At 39.2% G+C, this 24,403-nt stretch overlaps 1 protein-coding gene across 1 annotated transcript in view; it reads right to left on the reverse strand.

The window, feature by feature from the left end:
* ZNF407 (zinc finger protein 407) overlaps positions 1–24,403 on the reverse strand; it is a 440,591-nt gene that overhangs the window by 177,509 nt on the left and 238,679 nt on the right. The window contains exon 5 of the mRNA XM_021686162.2: positions 3,409–3,575. Coding sequence (XP_021541837.1) covers positions 3,409–3,575 — 167 coding nt within the window. The remainder of the gene's footprint in view (positions 1–3,408; positions 3,576–24,403) is intronic.

A 24,403-nucleotide genomic window follows, 5' to 3' on the forward strand; every position in this document is an offset into this window, starting at 1 on the left:
CCAGATGGGGCTGCTTTATGCACTTGAACAGTTTTTATGCATATCCTGATTTTTTACAATTCCCATACATCTGGCCTTTCTGAGCTGAGTAAAGATTGCTTGGAATAGTTAATATACAGTATCTAGGATTCTGCTTAAATAAAACATATTGAATTTTCCAACAACTGAAGGATATTGAATTGGTTTTACCTGATCCTATCAGGTTCTTCCTTTAATAACTTCCTACTTAATAACGTGAATTGAATGGTTTCCTTGAACACACGGAAGATCCCAACTAACAATAAAATCCACATTACTCAGTGCCAATAACAATTCAGTGCTGTTTATGTTTCTCAAACTTTCATGGCATAAAAAGGCAAGTCTAGGGATTGCTAAAGAAATTGTACAAAAACTTCAATTATCCATCTTTAATGACAGTTCTGGACTGAAAACCTCTGCAACAATTAGACAGCTTTGGCAGAGTTAGTATTTGTTAAAAGTGTATAAATGCTCATTTTATTTTAGCATTTTTACACAAGTGAACATTTTCCCCTACAGTTTATAAATGCAATCTATCTTTTTTCCGGCAGCATATTTAGGCAATAAGTGCTGCCAAGCTGGGCAGTTTATCCCACGAGGCTCAAAGGGAAGGGCAAAAGAGAATAAAAATGCTAAACGTGGAGAGAGATGGTGAAATTATAAAACACTTTTCCAGAAACAAAATAAATCATTTGTATCTATCGTTACTCATCTAGATGTTTAATGCAACAAGTCTTTCAAGAGTTTTGCCCGAGTCAGCTGGCTTTGTTCTAAAACATTTTGGCATTTCATAACAGAAATTTTGCTTGATGTGTTTGGAAAATGGTGGTTGCTTTTGCAAAGTCAGAAAAAAAATAGTAAATGTAGGAAGGCAGAATAACTGCAGCAACCAAAAAGAGTCTCCCCTTCACTAGAGAGCATTATTAGCTTTTGTCATCTAGACGAACATATATTAATACAGAGAGTTTTAAACCAAATTATGTTTAATTTCATTTCCCAATATATGTGAAAATGTTCACTGTTGTCATTTATAAAATAAAGTTGAATTTAAATATTTTTCCTATCTGTGCTTTCCTATTTTGGGGTTAAGTCTGTCCCTTGGCATCATCATCTCAAGATTTAAAAAAAAAAAAAGAATAGAGTAGACGGCTGTGAAGAATAAAGTTTAATTATAATCACTCATTTAATTATTTAATCAATTTGGAGTATAAATCTTTCCAACTAGCCATATTATCAATTAAATAACACTGAAAGTAGACTTTTTAAGAATCCCATAGATAATGTGCTCGTTAATAGTAACATATTCCTCTATGTGGAGGCAAAACCGTTCCCCGTGACGTCTACCCCAGCAACGGCAATGTGGTCGTGAACCCCTCGTGCGCACGTGGGAGCACATCTGTGCCCAGTCTCCCCCGTGCCCGCCTGCGAGCATACTCGTGTGCGCAGCGGTGTGGCAGGGGAAGGGCTGCGCCATCCAACTAGCAAAGCTCAATGCGGACAGGGTATTCTTATTACTCTCAGATGCAAGAAAACGAGGATTCCTTTCTCCCATTTATGAACTTCTTTGTGATCTACATCTTTCTTGTAACATAAAAACAGAAAAAAACCTCATGAGATTTACACCCTTTACAGCTTAATATGCTATATAAAAATATTAAGTTTTATTCCCTTTCCTATTTGAAGATATGTATAGGCACAAAGACAAAATTATTAATTTCCAATGTGATTCGATTCTAGACACATTAATGACCTTGATTTTTTGAAGCATAGAATTTTATTTAGGATGTTAGCCTACAATGTATTGTATGCCATATTTACCTTGGTGGCTTGATTTGTTTTTCATTCTAAATTCGATTTCACTTCCTTTTTTTTTTTTTTTTTTTCCTGAGGGGTGGAGGCATTAGGGTCAAATAGTGGACATCAGACTATTTTTCAAAACAAAAATTTTGAGGAAAAAAATTAAGTGTAATATTTCACTCCATAAAGGGGGTTCATTTAACATGCCCTATTTATGTGATAGCAGGGATCTAATAGGAGACTTTCCTGAACAACCTGAATTAGTTTCAAGTGTGCCATTTTGCATTCAAATGTAGAAAGACACGGAAACCAATCCTTTATTTTCTATTAGAAAACAGCCACTGTCCCCTATCTCTCATTATGGTGCAGACTACAAGACCTAACAACAAAAATCCATATTATTGATCCAGCCAAGTCTCCACAATTATTCTTTAGAAGGAAACGCCGACGATAAATTACATCTGCACTGGCTTTTCATCTGCTGTTCGATATAAGTGATCTCTCAGGGCAGGCTGGGGACCTTAAATCGTCACCGCCCTTGTCAAGGAAGCTAAGGAGGCCTGGCCTTCCCACAAACTGCTTCAGAAGAACTTTTAACCTATAATTTCTAACAATAATATAGGATTCTTGGCAATCAGAAGAACATTTGGGAATGCTGATTAAAATTTATTATTTTTCTTCCCTGAAACAAAATACTTGGAGAAGTGTAAAGAGAAAGAAGACTACAAAAATAACAAACAGCTCATGGCAGCAGAGCCATAGAGAGATAAGGAGAGTACTCAACTGTAAGCTTGTAAGGAGTTTAGGGGCCCACTGTCCTTAGATAATGGAAAACATGCCATAAACAGTGAAAAATATAACAACAGGGTATTAGCGGGCTATATATTTATGGAGGTCCAAACTGAGAGTTCTCAGGACCATGCCTAGCATAGATGTATTCTGAATGCTGGTGTTCACTATCAACTGGCTTAAATTCCATACGCTTCTTTAAATGTTGTGATGTAAAACGTATGTGGATTTGTACTTTTCAAATATATAATTATCTAAAAAATTTGTAATAGCTAAATTCAGATTCTTCTCTTTGTATTAATTATCAAAAACTCTTGGATCCGATACTATTCTCCTCTTAAGAGAAATATTAATTTCATTAAAATTTTTTTAAATGGTATATAAAACCAAAACTTGTCAATTAACATTCAAAAATAGTATGGCGCTGAGTTTATATCAGTAACAAATTACAAGACTAGTCCGCTATGAAAACAAATTGTCCCCAAATGATCTCCTATCAAGATTACATCTAAGAAGATCTGTTTAAACACATGCATGTATATGTACACACACAACATAAACGAGCTTCTAAATATGCAACTTATTTTGATTCAAACACAAGCACGCACGTGTGTACACACACTTGCATTAAAATGTCACTTTAAAACCACCCGAGTAGCACTGAAAACCAATGAAAGGAGACCACGGCTTATAATATTTCATTAGTACCACCTTAAGACAAACTCTTCAAACGAGAAACCATTTCTACAGACCACTGGCGAGGTAATTAAGTGCCCACATTCACCCCGACGTCAGGCTGCACACCTGTGTGCGTCCGGTAGTGGTCTTTCATGGCGGAGGCCGTGAGGAATGAGTAATGGCACGTGGGCCAGGTACACTTAAATGGCTTTTCTCCCGTGTGGAGCTTCATGTGGTTGTTCAGGGCCCACTTCTCAGTGAAACTCCGGTCACATAAGTGGCATGTAAATTTCCTGCACGAAAGAGAGAGAAAATGATGTGAGTATCACCCCCACGGTACCACGGCCAGCCCCCGACAGAAGCGTGTTTCGACCCTGAAGTGTGGCGAGTGCACAGACTCTGTGAGGAGAACCGCAGGCCGGGTCTGTCATGTCTGTATAACCAGCCATTGATTTTTCTGTCCAGGCCTGGCACTTCAGCCATTTATTCTCTGCTTTGCGGTTGGGCCCAACGGGTTTGAAAAATTCTGTTACAGTCCAGTCACCCCTGAGGCAAATGTGAGAATAGATTTCACCTGCACAGGCCTACACCACTTATCCAGGGCACGGGCTGTCAGAGCAAAGGCTAAATGAAAAGCTATCCATACTAAACTACTCAGACAACCCCTGCTCTCTACCAGGCGGAGGCGGCCGGGGCTGCTGGCTTGCAGTCAGCCACGGGGCCGGCCTGCAGACGCCGCTCCGGCCGCGCACCCGGCCGCCCCGCACTGCAGGGCTCCTGGGTACCAACGCCAACGCAGACGTGTTGCCTGAACAAGGTGCGCTTCTGTGTTACCAGAAGGATGGATTTAAAAAGTTTCCTCTGGTAAGAATAAAAATAAGATTATAACTATAACTTTTATAAAACAACCTTTGAGAAAAATAAACCTCAGTTATCTCCTGCATAAAAAAAAATGAAAATAACAGATCAGTACTCAACTCGAAAATATTAGAGCCCCACAGTTCACAAAGATCTTTTAATACCTTTAATAGTCAAGGCAATATGAACCATAAACAAAAACTTAAATCCTTCTTCTGGTTGAGCTTCTGTCCCTCGTCGCTTGCATTCATGAAATCATCACTGAAATTTACTTTTTATTTCTAATACAATTTAGTTTAAAGCAATGCCTGTGATGAATAATGTCCAGCTAATTAATTCAAGATAATGAACAGTCAAATAAAAGCAAATTAAAACCCAATATTCAAAATTAAAATATTTTAATAAGTGGATAAGCACTGTGCCACAAAAGAGAGAGACTGTGGCAGCCTGCTTTGAATATCGTAAATTGGGCTATACTTTTAGTAAGTCAATGCAATTAAAAAAATAGGATTATAATATGTGCGTTTTAAATTATGATATAAATGAGATGTAAAAAATGTGCGTTCTATCCATAAAGGCTTTAACTATGATTTTTATAAATTTCCTTAACCCCGTAAAGGTAGAAAAAGAAATCCTGAGCTCCAAATAATTAATTTTCTCATTTTGAAGCAAGTACAGATTAACTTAACAAATTAATCATCAGAACTTCACAAATTCTTAGGAAGCGAATTACGAAGTTAGCTTTTATAAAAGTCCTTCTTCATTTGTTATATGTAATTATATTTTTGTAACAATAGATCTTAAATGCTACAGAAGTAAAAGTTGCTAAATATTTAAGAAATGTCATATAAAATATCTTAAGTGCTTCATTAATATTAAAATTGCCAATTACTACATCTATATGATGTTATGTGTAGAAACACTCTATTTACACCCATTAACAGAGACAGACTTTGAAATTACTATATCATCTGATCACTGCTCACTGTACTAGAGAGTGACAAATATAACTAAATACTTCGAAATGCACTGTAAAAAAAATATCATGTCCGTATATCTCTTTGACAGGTCTTCATGCATTTAACATTTCAAAACCATGACAGGGATCTTATTTCCAAGATAAATTCCCCTATCTACTTATTTCTTCATGTATTTATTGTGGATCTAACCTTCTCCTACAAGAAATAAATAAGGAGGTTAAGTAGATGCTATCTTTTAACAAATAGTTTCTCTGCACTGTATTACAACTTTATGAATGACAAAATAAATCCCTCATTTTTAAATCTACCATGATGTACATTTAACAAAATTACATCTACAAAACCTCAATATATGTACTCTATTATTCATACATAATAAAAATGTTAAACGAGAGCTCAGTGTCTGTCAGGAAACGACAAAAGCCAGATAACAAAGAACTAACTAAGGCCACCGCCTGACTTTTAGAAAACCTCACGTGCTTTACAATTTGCTTTATAAAAATAAGTTCATGTGCTTGTATTTTAACAAGAACCTGAAATATCAGCAAGAAAAGTATCCTTATCAGACCTACTCTTCAAAGGGGTATTTCCTGGAACTACACAAATTCTGAGTCTCAAATAATGTAAATTATTGGCCTTCACACAAGTCCGTAAGAACGACATCCACCCAAGAGATGCAGCTCTCCTTGGGGCTTATCCCAGGGCCTCTCCAGGACAGAACCTGAGTGAACACATGTTCTGCTCTGCCATGTAGACCCAAGAAGGGAAGGTATCAATGTGTGTTCTAGATGTACTTTAGAAAGACCTGAACTCCCGCCAATACCCAAAACACTGTTTTAAGACAGGGGAGATGAAGGAAGAAGAGTCAGATTTGGCTCTCAAGAAAATCACAGGCTACTAAGGGAGAAAAAAAACATTGACAAAAATAACCTCAATGCCATATTAAAAAAAAAAAAAAAGGTAAAATGCGATCCTAAATTTAAAAGCAGCAGCAAATTAATGGGGTGGGACAGATGAAAGAAGGCTTCCCAGGGGTGGTATTTAATTTAGATGTTAAAAGGTAGGGACAAATGGACATGGAGAGGTGGCAGGGATGACATGGCAAGACAAATGCATAATGAGGGTCCCAGCACTGGAAGCACCACACCCACTGGGAATCTGATCGCCTGCCACCCCCCTCGGCGGCCATCCAGTTTCCTAGGAAAAGGGTGATGTCCTGTGACCTACATTAGCTTGGATCAAATGTTATTGTTGATGCTCTTCTATCCCCACACGGTGGTCTTCCATGAAAAACTTCTTAACTGGAATTATGATCTATTACAAAGAGTTCTGTTTGGTAAAAACTTGGTAGTCTCCTCTTTTATTGTGAAGACAGTTTTCTAGTAGGTCAATTGAAGGATGCAGAAAGACGACTACGAGACAATCCCATAAAGGTTATATGCTAAAAGGGTAAATGAGACAAGCACACAATAGGAAGATGGCGCTTAGTTCATCTTGTATCCTTAAGGCCCATACAAGTGCATGGTACACAGTGGTGCTCGAGAAATAATTCTGGACCGACCGGGTGAAGTACTAAACTAGTGAGTAAGAGTTTTGCTCTTGACTCAATCTTCCCCAGACTCTGAGTGAGCATGTGAGATTGGGGTGTTACAGCCACACGGGCCACGCTGGCCGCCAGGAGCTCCCTATGCTCATGCCATCCGGTCCTCTTACCTTCCTGCGCATCTCTGCTAATTTTACAACGTGTGAGTGTTTCAAACATACAGAATGTGACATAACGCATACTGTATGAATCACATCCATGTTTTCTGTATTTGTTTCAGCAACTTTCTTTGGTATTCTAAAGTTCTTAATTTAATTTTTAAAATCTTAAATGTTTATAAATTAAATTTTTAAAAAATGATGTGACAGGTCATAGCAGAAGAATAACAACTGTGCTGTGCAGAAAGCCATCTCTGGGGGGAGAGGAGGTGGCCTCAACACCATTTCCAGGTCTTACATAATCTGGCTACTTTATAATATTTACTAGAAAGTTCAAAATGCCAAATAGTACTCTAAGACCTGTAATGAGAAAGGGCATTTTGTTACCTGCTTTTTCCTCAGGCTTCACTAGATGTTTCTACTGGATATAAAGTGATCTTAAAAGGTTTCGGGGGGGGGGGGGGACACAAGCAAAAGAAATCAAAATGATACCAGACTTCTCAAAAACGTGGAATTAGAGGACAACGTAGCAATGATTTGTACATTTTGAGGGAAATGATTTTAAACATAGCACGTTACACGTAACACCTGTCCCAATTCCTACCAAGAGATGTCATTACAAAGTTCCTGGTTTCCAGGGATTGAGATGTCCATCTTTCTAGAATAAAGCCCTTTTTCATGTTGGTAACTATGATATGAACGTCAATTAAGGGTTCATCTTTTAGTGTAAATTTATAAGGCTTCCCAAATTAAATTCCACACAATTTCCGATATGTTTCCAGTAGGTTTCTGTATTTACAGTTCTATGTGCCGTCTCCTCCTTAGCATCCCTCCCACACCTGGAATGGCTCTGGGCCCTTGTTTGGTCTCCCTGTTAAATCTGGTGGGGAACCTGTCTTCCCTGAATCACTCATGACATGATTTGTAATAACACAGCCAAGACTAAATAAAACCCACATCTCTAGACTTAAAATTTTGAAGTGAGTATACTAAATATCCTCATTGTTAGATATATAACAAAACTATAAATTCTCACAGTGGTGTCAGTAGGCATTACGTACAAAGTAAAATTCAAGAACTCAGTAGGGAGCTGAATTACATGACTAATACCATCATCTTAATAGGTGCTTCTGCCGTACGGAAACTCTGTTACATGGTCTGTTTTTGAATACCTAAAGGGCAGACAAGTTATGTCAAAATATGTAACTTCTATTTTGAATTGTGTCTTTATCTTTCCATATTACTATAGAAAGTAAACATCCTAACGGGACAGTCTATACTCACTTTCTTCAAAGTATATTTTTAAATGTTATTTAAAGTATTTTAAACCCTATTAGGTAGATTATTGACTCAATTTATTACCCACTTAATAAAAAATCTGTACACATCCCACTTACATAGGAAGACAGGGGTATCTTGATACTTTGGTGCTTTACTACTTTGTAATTTTTTAAATACAGCAGGAAGTGTCAGTAGCATATCTTTATGTTCTTTTCTAACCTCTCCAATTCAGGATAATTTAGGATATGGTTGCGTTAGCAACGCTTTCTAAAGCTGCAGCTGTCCCTCCCTCTCCTCCAGAAAGCTCAGTCTAGGTAACCGGGAAGCTCCAGCACAAGCACAGGATGTAAACGCAATTGTCCCCATTAAAACAGGAACAATCTTAAATACCCACCAGCCGGGGAGTAGATAAATAATGGGTTTCATCACAAAATGGGATATCATAATGCAGTAAAAATGCATCAACTGGGGCTACATTTATCAGCAAACAATCTAAAAAATGTAACTGCATTAAAACAAGTTGGGTACAGAACTGTACCATTTACATAATTTTTCATAAAGGGAAAGGCATTAAATGGAAACCTATGAAGTCCACATGTGAAAGCATGCACGACACCAAGTCTCTGAAAAGAGGGGTTAAGGCATGCGGGGGGGGGGGGGGATAGTGTTCACTCTTGTGCTACGATTTTGTTTTTATTTTTTTTATTTTTTATTTTTTTGTTAGAAAAACATTACAAATTGTATTGAGTTGACACCACTCAATTACAGCCACATTATGAATTACACCTGTTCAGCCACACAATTTTTTTTTTAAGATTTTTTATTTATTTGACACAGAAAGAGAGGGGGAGAGAGGGCGAGAGCAAGCACAAGCAGGGGGAGGGGCAGAGGGAGAAGCAGGCTCCCCGCTGAGCAGGGAGCCAGATGCGGGGCTCGATCCCAGGGCCCTGGGATCATGACCTGAACCGAAGGCAGCCGCTTAACCAACTGAGCTACCCAGGCGCCCCAGCGATTCTGTTGTTTTTTAAGAGAGAAGGAATCCAAAGTCAATGTGGCCATATGTGAGCACCTTTCCAAATGCTTTCACTGTTTTTGAAATTTTTCACAAGTCAAAAATTAGTATTTTAATCAAACAATCAAACAGTCTTTTTTATCTTCTCTACATGACTCCTTGGACCAGTCCTGTCAAGTTAATAAATCACACAAATGGACATCTGCAAAAACCGCGCAGCACTGAGCACGGTCTGGTGTGCTACAGATACAATTTCAATAGAAGAGTAAGCTAAATTTTGTCAAAATATTAACTAATCATGCAGTTATTATCTTTCAAAACTGTGAAACAAAGGTGTTGACTGATTCAAAACCAGTCCCGTAAAGCCCAACTGAGGCTGCAAACATGTAACCGCCAGGTATTGCTGGTCTTCATGGGGAAACACCGACTACAGAACCGTGAACACAAGGCCAGGTGTGTATGATTCCCCCCAAAACCATTCAACATACTAATGAATTTGTTTCCACAATTCCTAAGTTACTCAACTACTACCAACGCCCAGGCAGTTTCTTGGGAATGAAAGCCTCTTTTTAAAATGATTTTAATTTCATAATGATATGATAATACACTAAGAGATGAAATGAAAATAGAGAATGACAGACTCTCAGCACAGTAGGGCCACCATAGGAATTCTGCTGAGCTGCAAACATAACGGCAAACAATCACTTTATTGAACAAAGAAGGACATAAAAGGCATCTAAAGACAACCACTGAAGAGCAACTACAATGCTCAATTAATTCATGTGAGCGCCTTATGCTGAAAAAGTACCCTGAAGGATAACAAAGCAAAATGACAAAGTTCAGGACATTCTGCCATGGTAACAGATGCAGGATCCATAAGCACCAGAACTGTGAGACGCCTGTATTGTTTCTGGCCCAGAAAACATCGGAGTAAAAATATACAACCCTGCTTTTAGACGCGTTCATGTGCAATAGTCACTAAACCCACATTAAATAACCCCAGTATTATTCCACAGTAACTGTGTTCATCTATGAAGTTTCAAAGTACTACATACATGTTTAAATAAAATACCCAACTTTAAACTGCATGGAAAATAAATCAGTATGTTCTCTGAACTGAGTAATCCAAAAGGTACAGCAACAGCTAAATAATGAGTATGAGGACACTTAGGGTCCCTCTGAGCATCTCCTTCCAAATATTTGTGTGTGGGTGTATGTGTACAAAGTCCAAATAAAAACTCTGGTTCAATGAATGAAGTTATAACCCAACACCAAAAATATTCCTTGATAATACTAGTATCCAGATTACTTGAATTAGGCTAGACTGGGAGAGTGGCCTGTTTCTGATTATATATAAAACATGAGCATGATTTATATCAAGAAGCCACAAAGAGCTAAGATTAGAAAGGTTTCATTTACTAACTCTTCAGGCTCAAGTGTGGTTACAGATGAAAGTTGCCCCCCCATCCGCCCTCAGGGCTTTTATACAGCACGCAAGGGAGCCTGCTACTGAAGCCAAGAGTTTTGAGTGCATTTTTGCCCTGAACAGGTGATAATTAGCCTAATTAACAGGCTAGATCCTTGTTAACTAGTTGGAAAAGAAATTTAACCTCACTCACGCCAAAGCCTGTCATTTTAAAACCTCTTAACATATCATTCAGATCCTAAAAGCTGTGAAATACCTTTTCTGGCTCTTTCAATCCAATCCAAAGGTTGAAAAGCTTTGTGTCAAAATTACTTCTGGGAGGAGCATTAAGCAGAATATTAATCCCAGGTTGCTTTAGTCTACTAAGAACCAAGAGAATGACTCATTCTAAAGAAAAACATTCAAGGATTATAAGGGCTATGCCCTCAGAGATTTGAATTCATCCTTCAAAATCTCATTCCCATGAAATTTTTCTTTGTCAAAGAGACCATAAACTCCAGTCTACCCAAAACCATCCCATGAAGTTTGGCTGGGGTTTTTCCCATTCCCCTGCATGTGCTGTATCCAGCGCTCACCAGCACAACAGTGCCCTCCATCAGGGGCTTGGAAAGGCTCAGTGTAAAGAACAGTAAATATCTTCTCTGTGGTGGGTCATCGGGTTTGATGCAACTACTCACCTCTGCTTCCCTACGACAGAAGCAGCCGCAGGCAGTACATAAAACAAAGGAGTACGGCTGTGTTCCAATAAAACTTTATTTACAGAAACAGTCAGTGGGCCTGATCTGGCCTGCAGGTCATAGTGTGCCAATCCCTGTCTTCGATGATAGAGGTCACATCCCTCCCCCCACTCATGTCCCCAACACAACCTGATCTACAGGGCAAAAGAACCTGAATTGAGTGCTGCCGAAAACAAGGCTCCACTAAGTCTTTTTCTCAGGGTCTGAGAAGTTGGGTTAGTCCTGAAATAGTTTATGTTTCCTGCACAGCTCTAAAACACCAACATGAGAAGAACAGGTGGAAGGAATTATACCGCATATGCGACCCATTCCCATTGCAGGCTAACCCCTCCTTTTCAAACTACCCCCTTTCAAGGGTTTCGCAGAGCTGGAGGGCTTGGGAAGTTGAAACAATTTTAACTAACCATAGAAGTCAAGTCCTGAAGAACAAGACATATATTAAATTGCCACAATCCTCTACTCTGGACTAAATGAAATTTTATTGCTTCAGGTTAGGGAAGAAAACACTGGATTTATGTAAGGAAGGTTAAAATAGCAGTTACAAATAAAGGACTAATATTACTGTTTAAAGACCATATATAGAGAATTTCTTTTAAGTCATTGCTCTAATATAAATATTTTGAGATAAATTGAAAAACAAATCTTTTTTTTTTTTTTAAGATTTTATTTATTTGCGAGAGAGAGAATGAGAGACAGAGAGCATGAGAGGGAGGAGGGTCAGAGGGAGAAGCAGACTCCCTGCTGAGCAGGGAGCCCGATGTGGGACTCGATCCCGGGACTCCAGGATCACGACCTGAGCCGAAGGCAGTTGCTTAACCAACTGAGCCACCCAGGCACCCTGAAAAATGAATTTCAAACTCCACTTACAGCTTCATCACAAATGCCTTGACTATTGTTAAGTGTTTGGACATTTACAACACAGTCCCAACAATCTTCAGATTATAATCGTTCAGCTCCTTCTCTAGCAACTGATCAACAACAACAACAACAAAGTATGTATTAGAACTTAGTGTGTGTCCAGCACTGACCCGTGCTACATTCAAACCTATAAATAAACAAAAAACATACATGCTTCTGTGAAAGGAGCCTATGGTTCAAACAGTCAACACTAATATCAGCGAAATAATTAGAACATAAAAGCACCACATTCCGTTGGGCTTTTTAAGGAGCATCTTTTAAGATGCTTAGGAATCAGAGGGGGAGATGAACCATGAGAGACTATGGACTCTGAGAAACAACTGAGGTTCTAGAGGGGAGGGGAGTGGGAGGATGGGTTAGCCCGGTGATGGGTATTAAAGAGGGCACGTACTGGGGCGCCTGGGTGGCTCAGTTGGTTGAACGACTGCCTTCGGCTCAGGTCATGATCCTGGAGTCCTGGGATCGAGTCCCGCATCGGGCTCTCTGCTCAGCAAGGGGTCTGCTTCTCCCTCTGACCCTCTTCCCTCTCGTGCTCTCTGTCTCTCATTCTCTCTCTCTCAAATAAATAAATAAAATCTTTAAAAAAAAAAAAAAAGAGGGCACGTACTGCATGGAGCACTGGGTGTTACACACGATGAATCATGGAACACTACATCAAAAACTGATGATGTAATGTATGGTGATTAGCATAATAAAACAAAATTAAATTTAAAAAAAAAGAAAGAAAAAGCACTGGTGGCTACTGACTGAAATGGCTAGAAAGGCTTCCTGGAAGAGGTGGGGCCTGAGGTGAGCCCGAGAGAACAGAGCAGAAAGGTCAGTAGGTAAGGCAGGCAGCAGGCACCCACAAGCTCAGGACAGAGACAAGCAGAGGCGCCAGGTGGTGTGTGTGAGCAGCGAGCCAATCATCTGAACCCCCATGGGTGGGTGGGGAGCATGCTGCACGGAACGGAGAACTAAAGTTGCGGAGTCGAAGCAGAGTCAGATGAAGATGGCTCCAACAACCAGAGAGAAGAATTCAGCTTTGAGAGGACAAAAGGAATCATCAATCTATTATTGTTTTTCTCTCTCCCCTTCCTATGTCTCTTCAGTGCTTGCTTTTCACAATCACTTGATTATAATTTTCTAAGGAAGTAAATGTGCCTTTACCCTTCCAAGTGCCCAGGACCACTTAGATGCAGTATGTATGCATACAAGCCACAAATCTGTGCCTGTCTGGTGAAAAAAAACCTACCATAACAATGTCTTCATCTGAGATCTATGATGAGCTCACTTTTATTATGTGGCCAAGTAACGCAGCCTTCCAAAGAGCATGTTAGTGCTAACAAAGACAGCTGTCCTTCAAGCTACACACCTGCAGATGCTATGAAAATGTTACCAAAGAGCTAAAAAAACTCAGACTAGATCATTTACATGTCAAGGGAAAACCCTCTACTAAGTTTTCAGATGACAATCTTACCAGTTACTTACTGTGTTAGAATGAACTGGTTAACAAATATAAACAGGACAGATTTTACCGGTAAGATTTGCAAAAAGGAGAAAAGCACAAATACACAAAATCAACTACAAAATTAACTAAAGTAATTTTCTTTTAAAATTTTAATATATTAAAATTAGGGGCATCTGGGTGGCTCAGCAGGTTGAACGTCCAACCCCTGGTTTTGGCTCAGGTCATGATCTCAGGGTTGTGAGATGGAGCCCTGTGTCGGGCTCTGTGCTCAGTGCAGCATCTGCTTGAGATTCTCTCCCCCTCTCCCTTTGCCCCTCTGGCTCGTGCTCTCTCTCTCTCAAATAAATAAATATATTAAAATTAAACACAACTGATATATTAATGGAAGCCGAGTATGAACAAGAATTTCTGTCCCAATTCAAACAACCTGGCACAGTCCTAGTCATCAAAAAAACTATGATTCATACAGAATTTATAAAAGTCGTAATAGGGTCTTCATACTATGGTGTTACAATATTATGCAAAGAAAATGTTTCATTAACATGATTGTATGGAATTTTACTAGGACAGATATATATTATAGAAAAATCTCATACATCTCTATAGAATAAATCCCAATCCCCTTTTGCTAATAAAGCTGATAGTTTCATAGGAACAGTATCACTCAGTTTCTTGTGTGCCACAGACTCAGAGATAATATTCAGGTTCAGATATTCATGGTGCTGGGGAAAGAGAAGTTAGTGTCTAGCCTTGGATGGCCTCTCTAGCCTCAGTAGAACCATGCAATTCTTATTCCCGGTGTGTACCCACATCAGTGTTTCTAAAAATACTGGGCATCGGACATGTCTTCATTCCGCATCACAGTTAGATCACTGGTATTCTATAAATAGTGAATCAAGAGAATTATCTATTATTTCACAATGATTTAAAACAGCAACGATAAAAAAAAGCCATAGTTTCCTACGTGGATTCCTTGCCAGCAATCGGTGCCAACAATACTCTCCAATAAAGACCTATCAGGGTACTTTAAAAAGAGTAATAGTTTTCTCAAAAAAATTAATAAGCTGAAGACAACATGACTGATCATCAGTAGTGCCTGGATTAGAGCTCTAACATAGGAGACTGGAATCTGTTAATGCTATAGCCCCGTTAGTACCAGGAACTGACAGCAGCACAGTATTTAACTCTCTGAACGTGCGTGTTGTTTACAGTTAAGGGACACGAGACTCACACTAATGTATCCCAAATGACTTCAAACAGGACTCAAATATACAACAGATTAAATTGAAAGGAATAAAATATTCCTTTCTACCAAACAAGTTAAAATTTACTTTTACTTGTAAGTACTACAAGTATTTTTTTTTTCTTAGAAACTATTCTTGTAATACTGGAATATGTTCCATAGACCCATACATCTTATACACTAGCAAATATGGTATGCTTAAAATTTATCCCGTAGGTCTTTATGTTTCTTTTACGGAAACAGAATTTCTAGACATTTGAATATATTTTCCAGATTTAGAAAGGACTGTCCAACCTGATGGAGACCGTGCGATTTGCTGGAGCTAGGAAAGGCAGCCTTTCCAAACTTGGGTATTTCACTGTCTTGGCCTTTGTCATCATCTCGGCCTTCTAGCATGTCAGGATGATCTAGGGAACCATCTGAGCTCAAGGTAAGATTAGCTGGAGGGGTTGAGATGTATTGCCCAGCAATCTCAGAGTTCAGTACAAAATTGACCCTTTCTGAGCCCTCAGTCGGAGAACAGCAGTTACAGCACACTCTAGAGTAAATACCCCGGGGCATCTGTGCACGGGAGCATCGCCAAGACTCAACGTGAGCTCGGCCAACGAGCTCAACGTGGACACTGGACAGCCTGACACGGATCGCAGCTTGCTTTAAATCATCACATCCTGACATTCAAATATATAGACAGATCATGTTGTAAGGGATTTGATCTGTTCCTTTCTAAATCATAAGTTCAAGGGAAAGTGCTAAAATTAGATTAACATAAAAAACAAGTTTTTAAGGGTTTTGAAGTTATTTGACCCGACTGCGAGCAAGCAGTTAATAAAATACTAGAAGGCCCCTCACCATTTCCCACACATGGCCGCCACACAATGGGCATGACATCACCTGCAGTAAAGCGTGAGTAAAACCAGAGGGTGCGTGCTCGTTTGAGGTACACGCAGACGGGGAAGAAGTCTCCAATGCAGGGCAAAGCAGCCACGTTAGCTTCCTTTCAACACAAAAGAGCATTATTTATTTAAAAAATTGGATGTGTGCAGCTATGGATTCTTCTTTTCACAAAACAGATCTGTGAATTTCATCTATATCTCATGTATCCTAAATTATTTTGAAAAGATAAATTCGGATAGGCATCTATAAACACTGTATAGTGTTTGATCACTTATGCTAATTTTTCAAATCTTCAACACCTCAAGACTATGTGGACTGCCATTATCATTTATTATATACCTTCCAGCATTCAAAATACCAGACTAAATTTCTTTCTCATATACTTAAAGTGCATAAGCAAAAACACTGGAAAGGTGTAGGTGATAAAATGTTGACACTTGGCATGGGGATAGTGTTAGGGAGGCTAAAATACAGAATTAACTGAAGCTACCAAAATGAGGTTAACGACAAAAATGACTCTTCAGTTATGGGCTGGGAAAGAACAGAAACGAAAGGCAAAGAGCTTGCTAGTTTGGACTCGATGATACAAAGAGAACAAAACTGCTCAACACTTTATACCATGACTACCTTTTTTTAAAGACTTTTCGGAGGAAAACACATGGAAATGGAAGTAATACAGGCCAAGAAGTTGTTTCCCATAAGGCAGGAACAAGGGACAGCAGGTGTCACCGAGTCTCAGGCAGGCCTGCCGCCCCGGCAGAGTCCAGAGAATGGCAGCATTTGGGCAAAAGCACCCAGAAAGGATGCTGCGAGAGAGTCCAGCATGCCCAGCAGCCAGGACTGCGGACTTCCTGTTCTCCCATAACAAGCCTGGTGCATTGCTGTCTTCACTATATACCAGACTCCAGCCCGAAAGTGAGACTTGAGCTGCAGGCGCCACAGCAGCCTACGACGGACGCGTCAGCAGCTGGTGGAGGGCCCACTCCCTGACTTGAGAACAGGACGGTCTCGTGATTTTCAGCAGTCACTTTTGCTGCTTCCTCCTCACCTTCCCAAAGCCATAATGTAGGGTCTGGTCCGCACCTCTCCTTTCCGACCTACCTTCACTCCTTTGATGATCTCTGTTCTGACGACTTCCAAATTCCTACCTGCAGCTCAGATGTGTTCCATGAGTTCTCGTCTGTATTCAGCTGTCCACTCGACATATCCACTGGGATGGCTAACAGGTTTCTCATATCTAATGTGTCTAAACCTGGCTCCCAACGTCCACCAATGGACCCTGCTCTGACAGTGGTTTTGCCCATCTAGGTAATGACGCGACTTCACGGTTCAGGTCAAAATCTGGGCATCATTCATTATTACTCTTTCTCTCATCCAACCTACCAGTACAGCCTGTGGGCTGTGCTTTCCAGATATATTCAGAGTTTGGACACTTCCATCTACCTCAGTTTCTACCACCAGGGACCAACTGTCCAACTGACCACCATCTTTTCATGGCAGGATCATAATGAAAACCTCCAACGCGCTCTCTGCCTCTGCTCTCCACCCATCCACCTTCGTACCATTCAGCCTGTTCTCTGCATACTGCAGACAGTGGTTCTGTTAAAACCTAGGTCAGCCGCCAGGCCTCTGTTCAAAACCCTCTCATCTTGCACAGAAGGAAAAACCAAAGTCCTTGTGGAGTCCTCCAGAGCATCATGCAGTCTGAGCTCCCATGAGCTTCCCATCCGCTACCTCACTCCTGGCACGTTGGTCCCTGTGACATTAGCCATGCCCTGTGCACTTCTTCTGGTGGGACTGCCTGAAATATGCATGGAGCTCAGTCCCTCCTGACTCACCTGTCACCTTCTCTCCAAGGATTTCCCTCGGCACCCCAGCCCCCCTCTATGGCTCTCCCCTCTTGGATTTTACTATATCATCATTATTTTAAAACTGGTATATATTTGACTTTTCATTTGTTTACTGAATATCTCCCCACACTAAAATATAATAAGCTTGTGACAGCAGAATGTTTGCCTGCTTTATTTTCTGCTGTATTCCCGGGGCCCAATACATTGCTTGGTACGTTAAATACTGCAAAGGGACAAAATTTACAGAATTAAGTTTATTTTAATATGTCACTTATCAAAACACACACACACACACAAATGTAAGAATCAACAAATAAACAGACAACAATTGGAAGAGATTCACACCAAACTGTGAACAGTAGTTGTACTGAGTGGGAAGTAGGATGGGACAGAGGAAGCCTGGAGGAAGAGGAAGGGCGTCAACCTTAGAAAAGAGAAGTTTCACTCAGCACTTTACATGCTGGTGTATTAAATATATTTACACGCACACATTCCAGTTTTAAAAACATATATGAATAAACAGATTTTTAGAAGCACAATTTTAAAAAAGAGGTGTACCTTAAAATTTACGGGAATCACTAACTGCCATTCGCTGTTGGTTTTTCTGTGTCATACTTCTACCATGTTATGTAGCTGATACATAAGAGAGAGATAAGAGGTGAAATATTTATTGAGAACTTCAGAAAGAAAGGTATCTCTTGGCCTTTCAATTTTTGAAGTCGAAACCTCATTATATTTATATTCAGATAGCTCAGACACCAGTGTCCAATGGCTGGATAAGCCTACACTGTGAATGCCATGAGGCAGACAGCTAATCACAGATACTGTTCATGACAATTAAAGAATCTTCTGTTTGCCATGAGTAAGAACATAATCACAATTTTAGAAGAGAAGTTTCTAGGTGTTTAATGATGAAAAAAAAAAAATATTACCAGACATTAGAGGCCATCAGACCAGCTCTCACTAAAGATCTCTCCTTGCTTTATGTCCCATTTTAATTCCCCACATTATATAGGAGTCCTGACCCTACTGCAGTTTATCTGCCACTCACACGTCTACCCCACGCCATCTCATGCACATTGTCTTTTGATTATTGTATGTGTACATTCCCTAAAAGAGTCTAAACAATTCAGGGACATTTACACTGATTTTCAACTCCTTGATGTCTTTCATAGTAGCTTCAGAGTGGGGAGCAGAAAAGTGATATAGTAAAACATCTGTAAAATCTAGTATTTGTATGTAATTAAATTCTATCAAAGGCTCAAAGGCTCAAACTATGGCAAAAGTACTCTGATAAATGACCTTCCCAGTGATACACTGAAAACCACAAAGGTGCTCAAAGGACGCCAGGGCACAGGCGTGGAACAGAGAGCCCGCAATGCCGGTGCCCTGATTGTTCTTCCAGAAATTCCACATATGACAGGTGCAGTGGACTTGCAATAACACCCCCCCAAAATATGTCCCAACAGTAAAACCCTACAGATCTAATTTTAACTAATTTCCACTGAGTTCAGTCCTAGGGACAATATGGACCCAAAGTCCCAAACTTGTGTGACTACCCCCTTTCCAGGACTGGAAGGCAGGGTTCTGAGGAAGAATCCATCGAATATATCGGGGTGGTATCAACCAACCATCACGGTTGGTGAGAAATTCCACGTCCACCGTATTTTAAGCTCTGTCTCTTTATCCATGTGTCTACACGCAGTCCAAATGCTAGTTAATTCTCCACTAGAACAAAGAACCCTGACTTCCAGGAGACACAAGCTTGAGTACCTCTATTCTTTAATTTGCCTAAGACTATAAAACAAAGTGGCAGAACACAACAATCAGATAGATTGGCTGCCAGGTGCAGCTGTGGAATAATACAAACCCAGGAGGTGCAGCTAAGGGACGGCAAGACAGTACTGAGAGCACAGAGTGCTTGCTGGACCCCACAGCCCAAAACAAGATGCTCTGATGTTACAGGTCACAACAAGTACTGGATGGGAAGTTCTCCACTAACACGGACAACCAAGATAGGAACACATGAAACAAAAGGTGAGTAGATACAGATGAATGGAGCATTCCACTGGCATTTACATGCTGAGACTCACCAAACGTGCGGCAGAGCTTGGCACTGAAGAAGAGATGCCAAAAGACAGAAGAGACACGGGCCCTCATTTGTACAAACCGCCTCATGGAATGTCCAGAGGACTGTGTTGTACATCTTCCAACATCACTAACATTTTCCATAATCAGTACGTTTACATCAGCTACTGGGATCCACTATTCTTCAAAAATAACATGCAGTCAGCACTAAGAAACATACACAGAGTCACTCAGACGTGGGAGAGGCAGAAGAACAGAACTGAGAACAAAAGCCCAGGTGATAGATCATTAGGAAAATTTCCTCTGGGGAAGAGCAAAAGCGAAAATATTAGCACATTTTAATTGCTATCAAGTAAACAAGTCCTCTGATTGAATTTTAACTTTTACCTGAGCTTAAGTAGATCTGACCTGGGACCCAGGGGTACAGAGCTGGCAACAGAGGGAAAGAGGTAACATTTTAGAATTCAATGATCAAATTGAAGGGTACAGCTTTCCAAAGCAGTTGATTGGAAAATTTGGGCAATTTAACTTTGGCAGGTAACTAAAATCAATTAAACTTTGACTAATTATGTGAAGTTCCTGTGCTAAAGTAGTAAATAATTAAAATAAAGTGTTATATAAATGTACCTTGCACTTTGGTACTCAATCAAGATAGAGCTGACCTCAACTTTACAGAATGCAGAGCGGAAATGCAATCATGCACTTATTCCACAAGGGCGATATCAGGGCGTCAGACACGTATGCTTCTGCCTATTTGTTCGTCCCTCCTATCACTGTCGTTAAAATTCTTAGAAAGACCTTTGGCCTCTCAGACACATCTGGCTACCTGGACCAGGGCAAGGTGGTCTCTATCTGGTGGCCCAACAGCTGCATATGCTGCCCTCAACTCAATCTGGCTTGCAGCTGGCTTTTCCTGGTGAAGAGTTCAAGGATGTGTCCTGTAAAGTTACGGATCATAAAATACTGTGGTCCAGTACTGGATTTCCCCTTTGTTTAAAGAACTAATACCGTTTCAAAACATTATTTATAATTAGCAAAGACATCATTTATTTGGCAAAGCCAAATTGAAGATCTGAATGGAGATTTAAACAACCTAAATAATCCTTAGAGGAATTTCAAAGAAAATTCCTAAAGTTATACTGCTTATCCAGCGAGTGAATTATCAAAGAAAACACTACTAACAATTAATACTTGATAAAACAGAGATCTTTCAATCATGGAAAGGAACTCCATTCTCACCGAACAAATTTATTAAAACACTGAATTCATCTTTAACGTCACAGAGTGAAAGTGACGTTAAAGTCATATATTTTTGTAAATTAAATCCTTTTAGTATTTTGTAAATTTTGTAAATTCTCCAAAAATAGATTTAATTTACAGATTCTTAAATGTCCATATTAATGAAGATTTAACTATTCACAGTAAGCAAATAATAAAGTAATACGAAATATTTTTAAAATGAAAAATGAAAGGGTGCTGCATATAACAAGCATAAAAGTCAATGGAATACACACACATACACACGAAGTAAAGGCATCTTAACAAATCAAAGAAGATTCCTTTGGGACATAACTATTCAATAGTTATTGATACAGTAGGTTCCTTACTCCTACAAACTATAATTAGACATGATGTATTCTACCCATTTTCCCAAGATGTAAAATACCCAAGCTAAATAGTTATTCCTGTCCAGAACATGCTGTCTATTCTTTTAGTTGAAAGCAAACCTCTAGTAAATTCCTATTTATCTTCTTGCCAATCATGGAATGAATGACTGACACTAACGCAGCCTTATCTGGGCCTTATGTCTGCAGCACATTCTGCTAAGTGATGTCATTGCTCCAGCAGACGAAAATAAGCAGATTATTACAGTGACTAGGAGCAAACTAAACATTTGGATTTTTGCATGGACAGATTTACACACTGTCTGTCAGATAAAGCACAGTTTCCCTGCTGCTTACACAACAAGAATGTGCCTGACAGCTCCCTCCCAGGGTTAGTATCTGATTACATAAATAGGCCATTCCCCAACATTCCTTAAAGACTGACAGTCTGTCTTAGTTTAAAGTGCAATTTTGGACTATCAGCTTTTCTGTCTTGCACACTAGGCTGATTAACATCAGAGCACTTCCTGGAGGTCCAATCAGGTTTCCTCACTGCCTTATTCTGGACCATCTGAAATGTGGTGGACACAATGGATGGGAAAAAGACAACTTAAAAACTACTTCTGAAGAGTGCTCCTAAGGCGTATATTGAAAGGTGAATCATTTTAACAGACTTACATATGTGTATATCTATATATCTGTAGCATTACCTTTGAAACAACAACTCATAAGTATATAATGGATTCTTTAAAGTTAATATTTTTATTTATAAAATTAAATATGCATAATCACACAAAACATTTACATATTATTATTTTACAGTTGCCGTGTTTTTTTAATGAGTATTTTATCTCATTCCATCAGTGAAATAAAACACCAGTGACTCATCATAGTCATGTAAAATGAAAGCACTGAGCTGAACAAAATGTTTAAAAACTTATCTACCGCTAATTAGTATCTTTCCCATCCCCAACACAACATCCAAAACAAAATTTATAGAATTAAGAATACCAGAGAATGCTGATACATCTGAAAATGAGGCTTAAAATTTACTTTGGCGACAGCAGAAATGGTGGTCAAGAAGTATTCATGCTTAAATTGTGTCTGTATGGATTTCAGGAACTTGCTAAAAATTAATGATTCTGTATTTTGGTAAGCTAAATAATAATAATAATAATAATAATAATAATAAATACCACCATCACCACCACCACCAAAATTCTGCAGTTTACTAGAAGCTCAGTTATGAATGACCCTGGGTGAAACTTTAGTAATTCCATAATTCACAAAAAACCACAAGCATGACATTTTCATACAAATGAAAACTGAATTCCAAGTGGTCCACGTGATCAAGACAGATGAATTTCCTTCTTATAAGGGAAAAAATTAGGCAGCAGTCATTTTTAAAGCAGTACTGAATATCTTAAGCACTCCACTGTTAGGAAACCATTTGTTTAGTAATTGTTTTCCTTGGCCTCACACCATTTGGGAGCTGTTGCAAGGGGAAAAATTCAAGCACTTCCACTACCAATATACTAATTAAACAAATGTCTCCTGAACATCCACTACGGGCCTGTCCTATCCTGTGTTCCAGAAACACAAAGATAAACAGGACACAGGCCTCTATCCTCAAGGTACGTGAAATCTGAAAGCAAGAGAAGCGAGCAAACACATAAATTACACTGCAAAGTAGTAATTTATCTTTATACAGATAAATGTATTTTTTAGATTCAAACGGCAATCTTCTCCAGTATCAAACAGCTCTCATTCTCTGGATGGTGATCTGCACAACCCACCCTGCACTTTTCTAGTGAAGAGTCTCTTCCTCCTTGATCATTCTTCCGCCTTCCTACACAAAGCCATCTCAAGTTAAATAATGATTTTATGAAGCACAGAGCTGAGAATTACATACACAGAAAAATCTACTTATAACTACAAAAATGACCTGCACTCTCCTCCTCCCCATCAGAATGGCTCCACATTTGCTTTTTACACTCTTACACATTAAATACTTACATTTAGCTTAAAATGTCTTACTGCCTAATACTAAATGTATTTCGTCTTTTTCATTTGTTTCTTGACACCAACACTAATGAACTGTCATAGAAACAGTTTTGGGAATCACAAAGGGTGAGGTTCCTTACAATGCTAAACAATCAGAAGTCATAAACACAATATTGTCTCTAGTAATTTCAGCTATAACTTTCAAACATTCATACCCAGACAAACCAGATGAAATATGTTGCTTCAGGTCAGCTCTGATGGATTCCTCAGAAATAGCAACATTATTGCTTTTATTTTATTATGTACCACACTTCATAACCATACACTGCAGAGTACAATAAAAACTCTGCTACACGGCTTGACTACTTATTAAACAGGTCAAAAGTTACTATAACAAATAACTTGTCCTACTTAGGGTCCATTAATAACATATCTTGTTGCTGCTCAGATGTGGAAATTTTTTTTAAAAAGACAAAAAATAAGGCCAGCAAAGGAGAAATGTAAACCAATTTGAAATCTTCTATACATCTGATTTTCCTTCTCAGATTTCCTTTACAGGTCCATAGTTATCTACTGTATCTTTAATTGCAAGCATAGGCCCAACAACTTTGAAATAAGGAATTAAGAAACAATACGTTGCTATTTGTGAGCTCTCAGAGAGGAGGGGCACCGACAGAGCCCAGACAGGTCTGAAGGCAGGATGCGGGGTACGTTGTGCCTGTCCCCCCAAGGTTGGATCCACTTAAGTGAAGTGCGTTTATGAAGGGAGTGCCAAATCCAAACGACACTGAAAAACCAGCCACTATTTTTTCAGGATAGGTGGTAGGGCCACCTCTGCTGGACGAGGCAGAGGCTTTCTAGAGATAAAAACCAGCAGCGCTTGAAGCTGACCACTGCAATAACAAAGCAGGAAACTATACGTGACAGGAAATTACAAAGCAAACAAAAAAGCTAATGATGTTTAAGGTGTCCCGGGAAAGGTGTCTGTGTGTGTGTGTGTGTGTATATATATATATGTATGTATGTATGTATTTATATATATATGTATATGTATACACACACACACACACACACA

The sequence above is a fragment of the Neomonachus schauinslandi genome, chromosome 14, assembly GCF_002201575.2.
Source record: "Neomonachus schauinslandi chromosome 14, ASM220157v2, whole genome shotgun sequence".
Taxonomy (NCBI): Eukaryota; Metazoa; Chordata; class Mammalia; order Carnivora; family Phocidae; genus Neomonachus; species Neomonachus schauinslandi.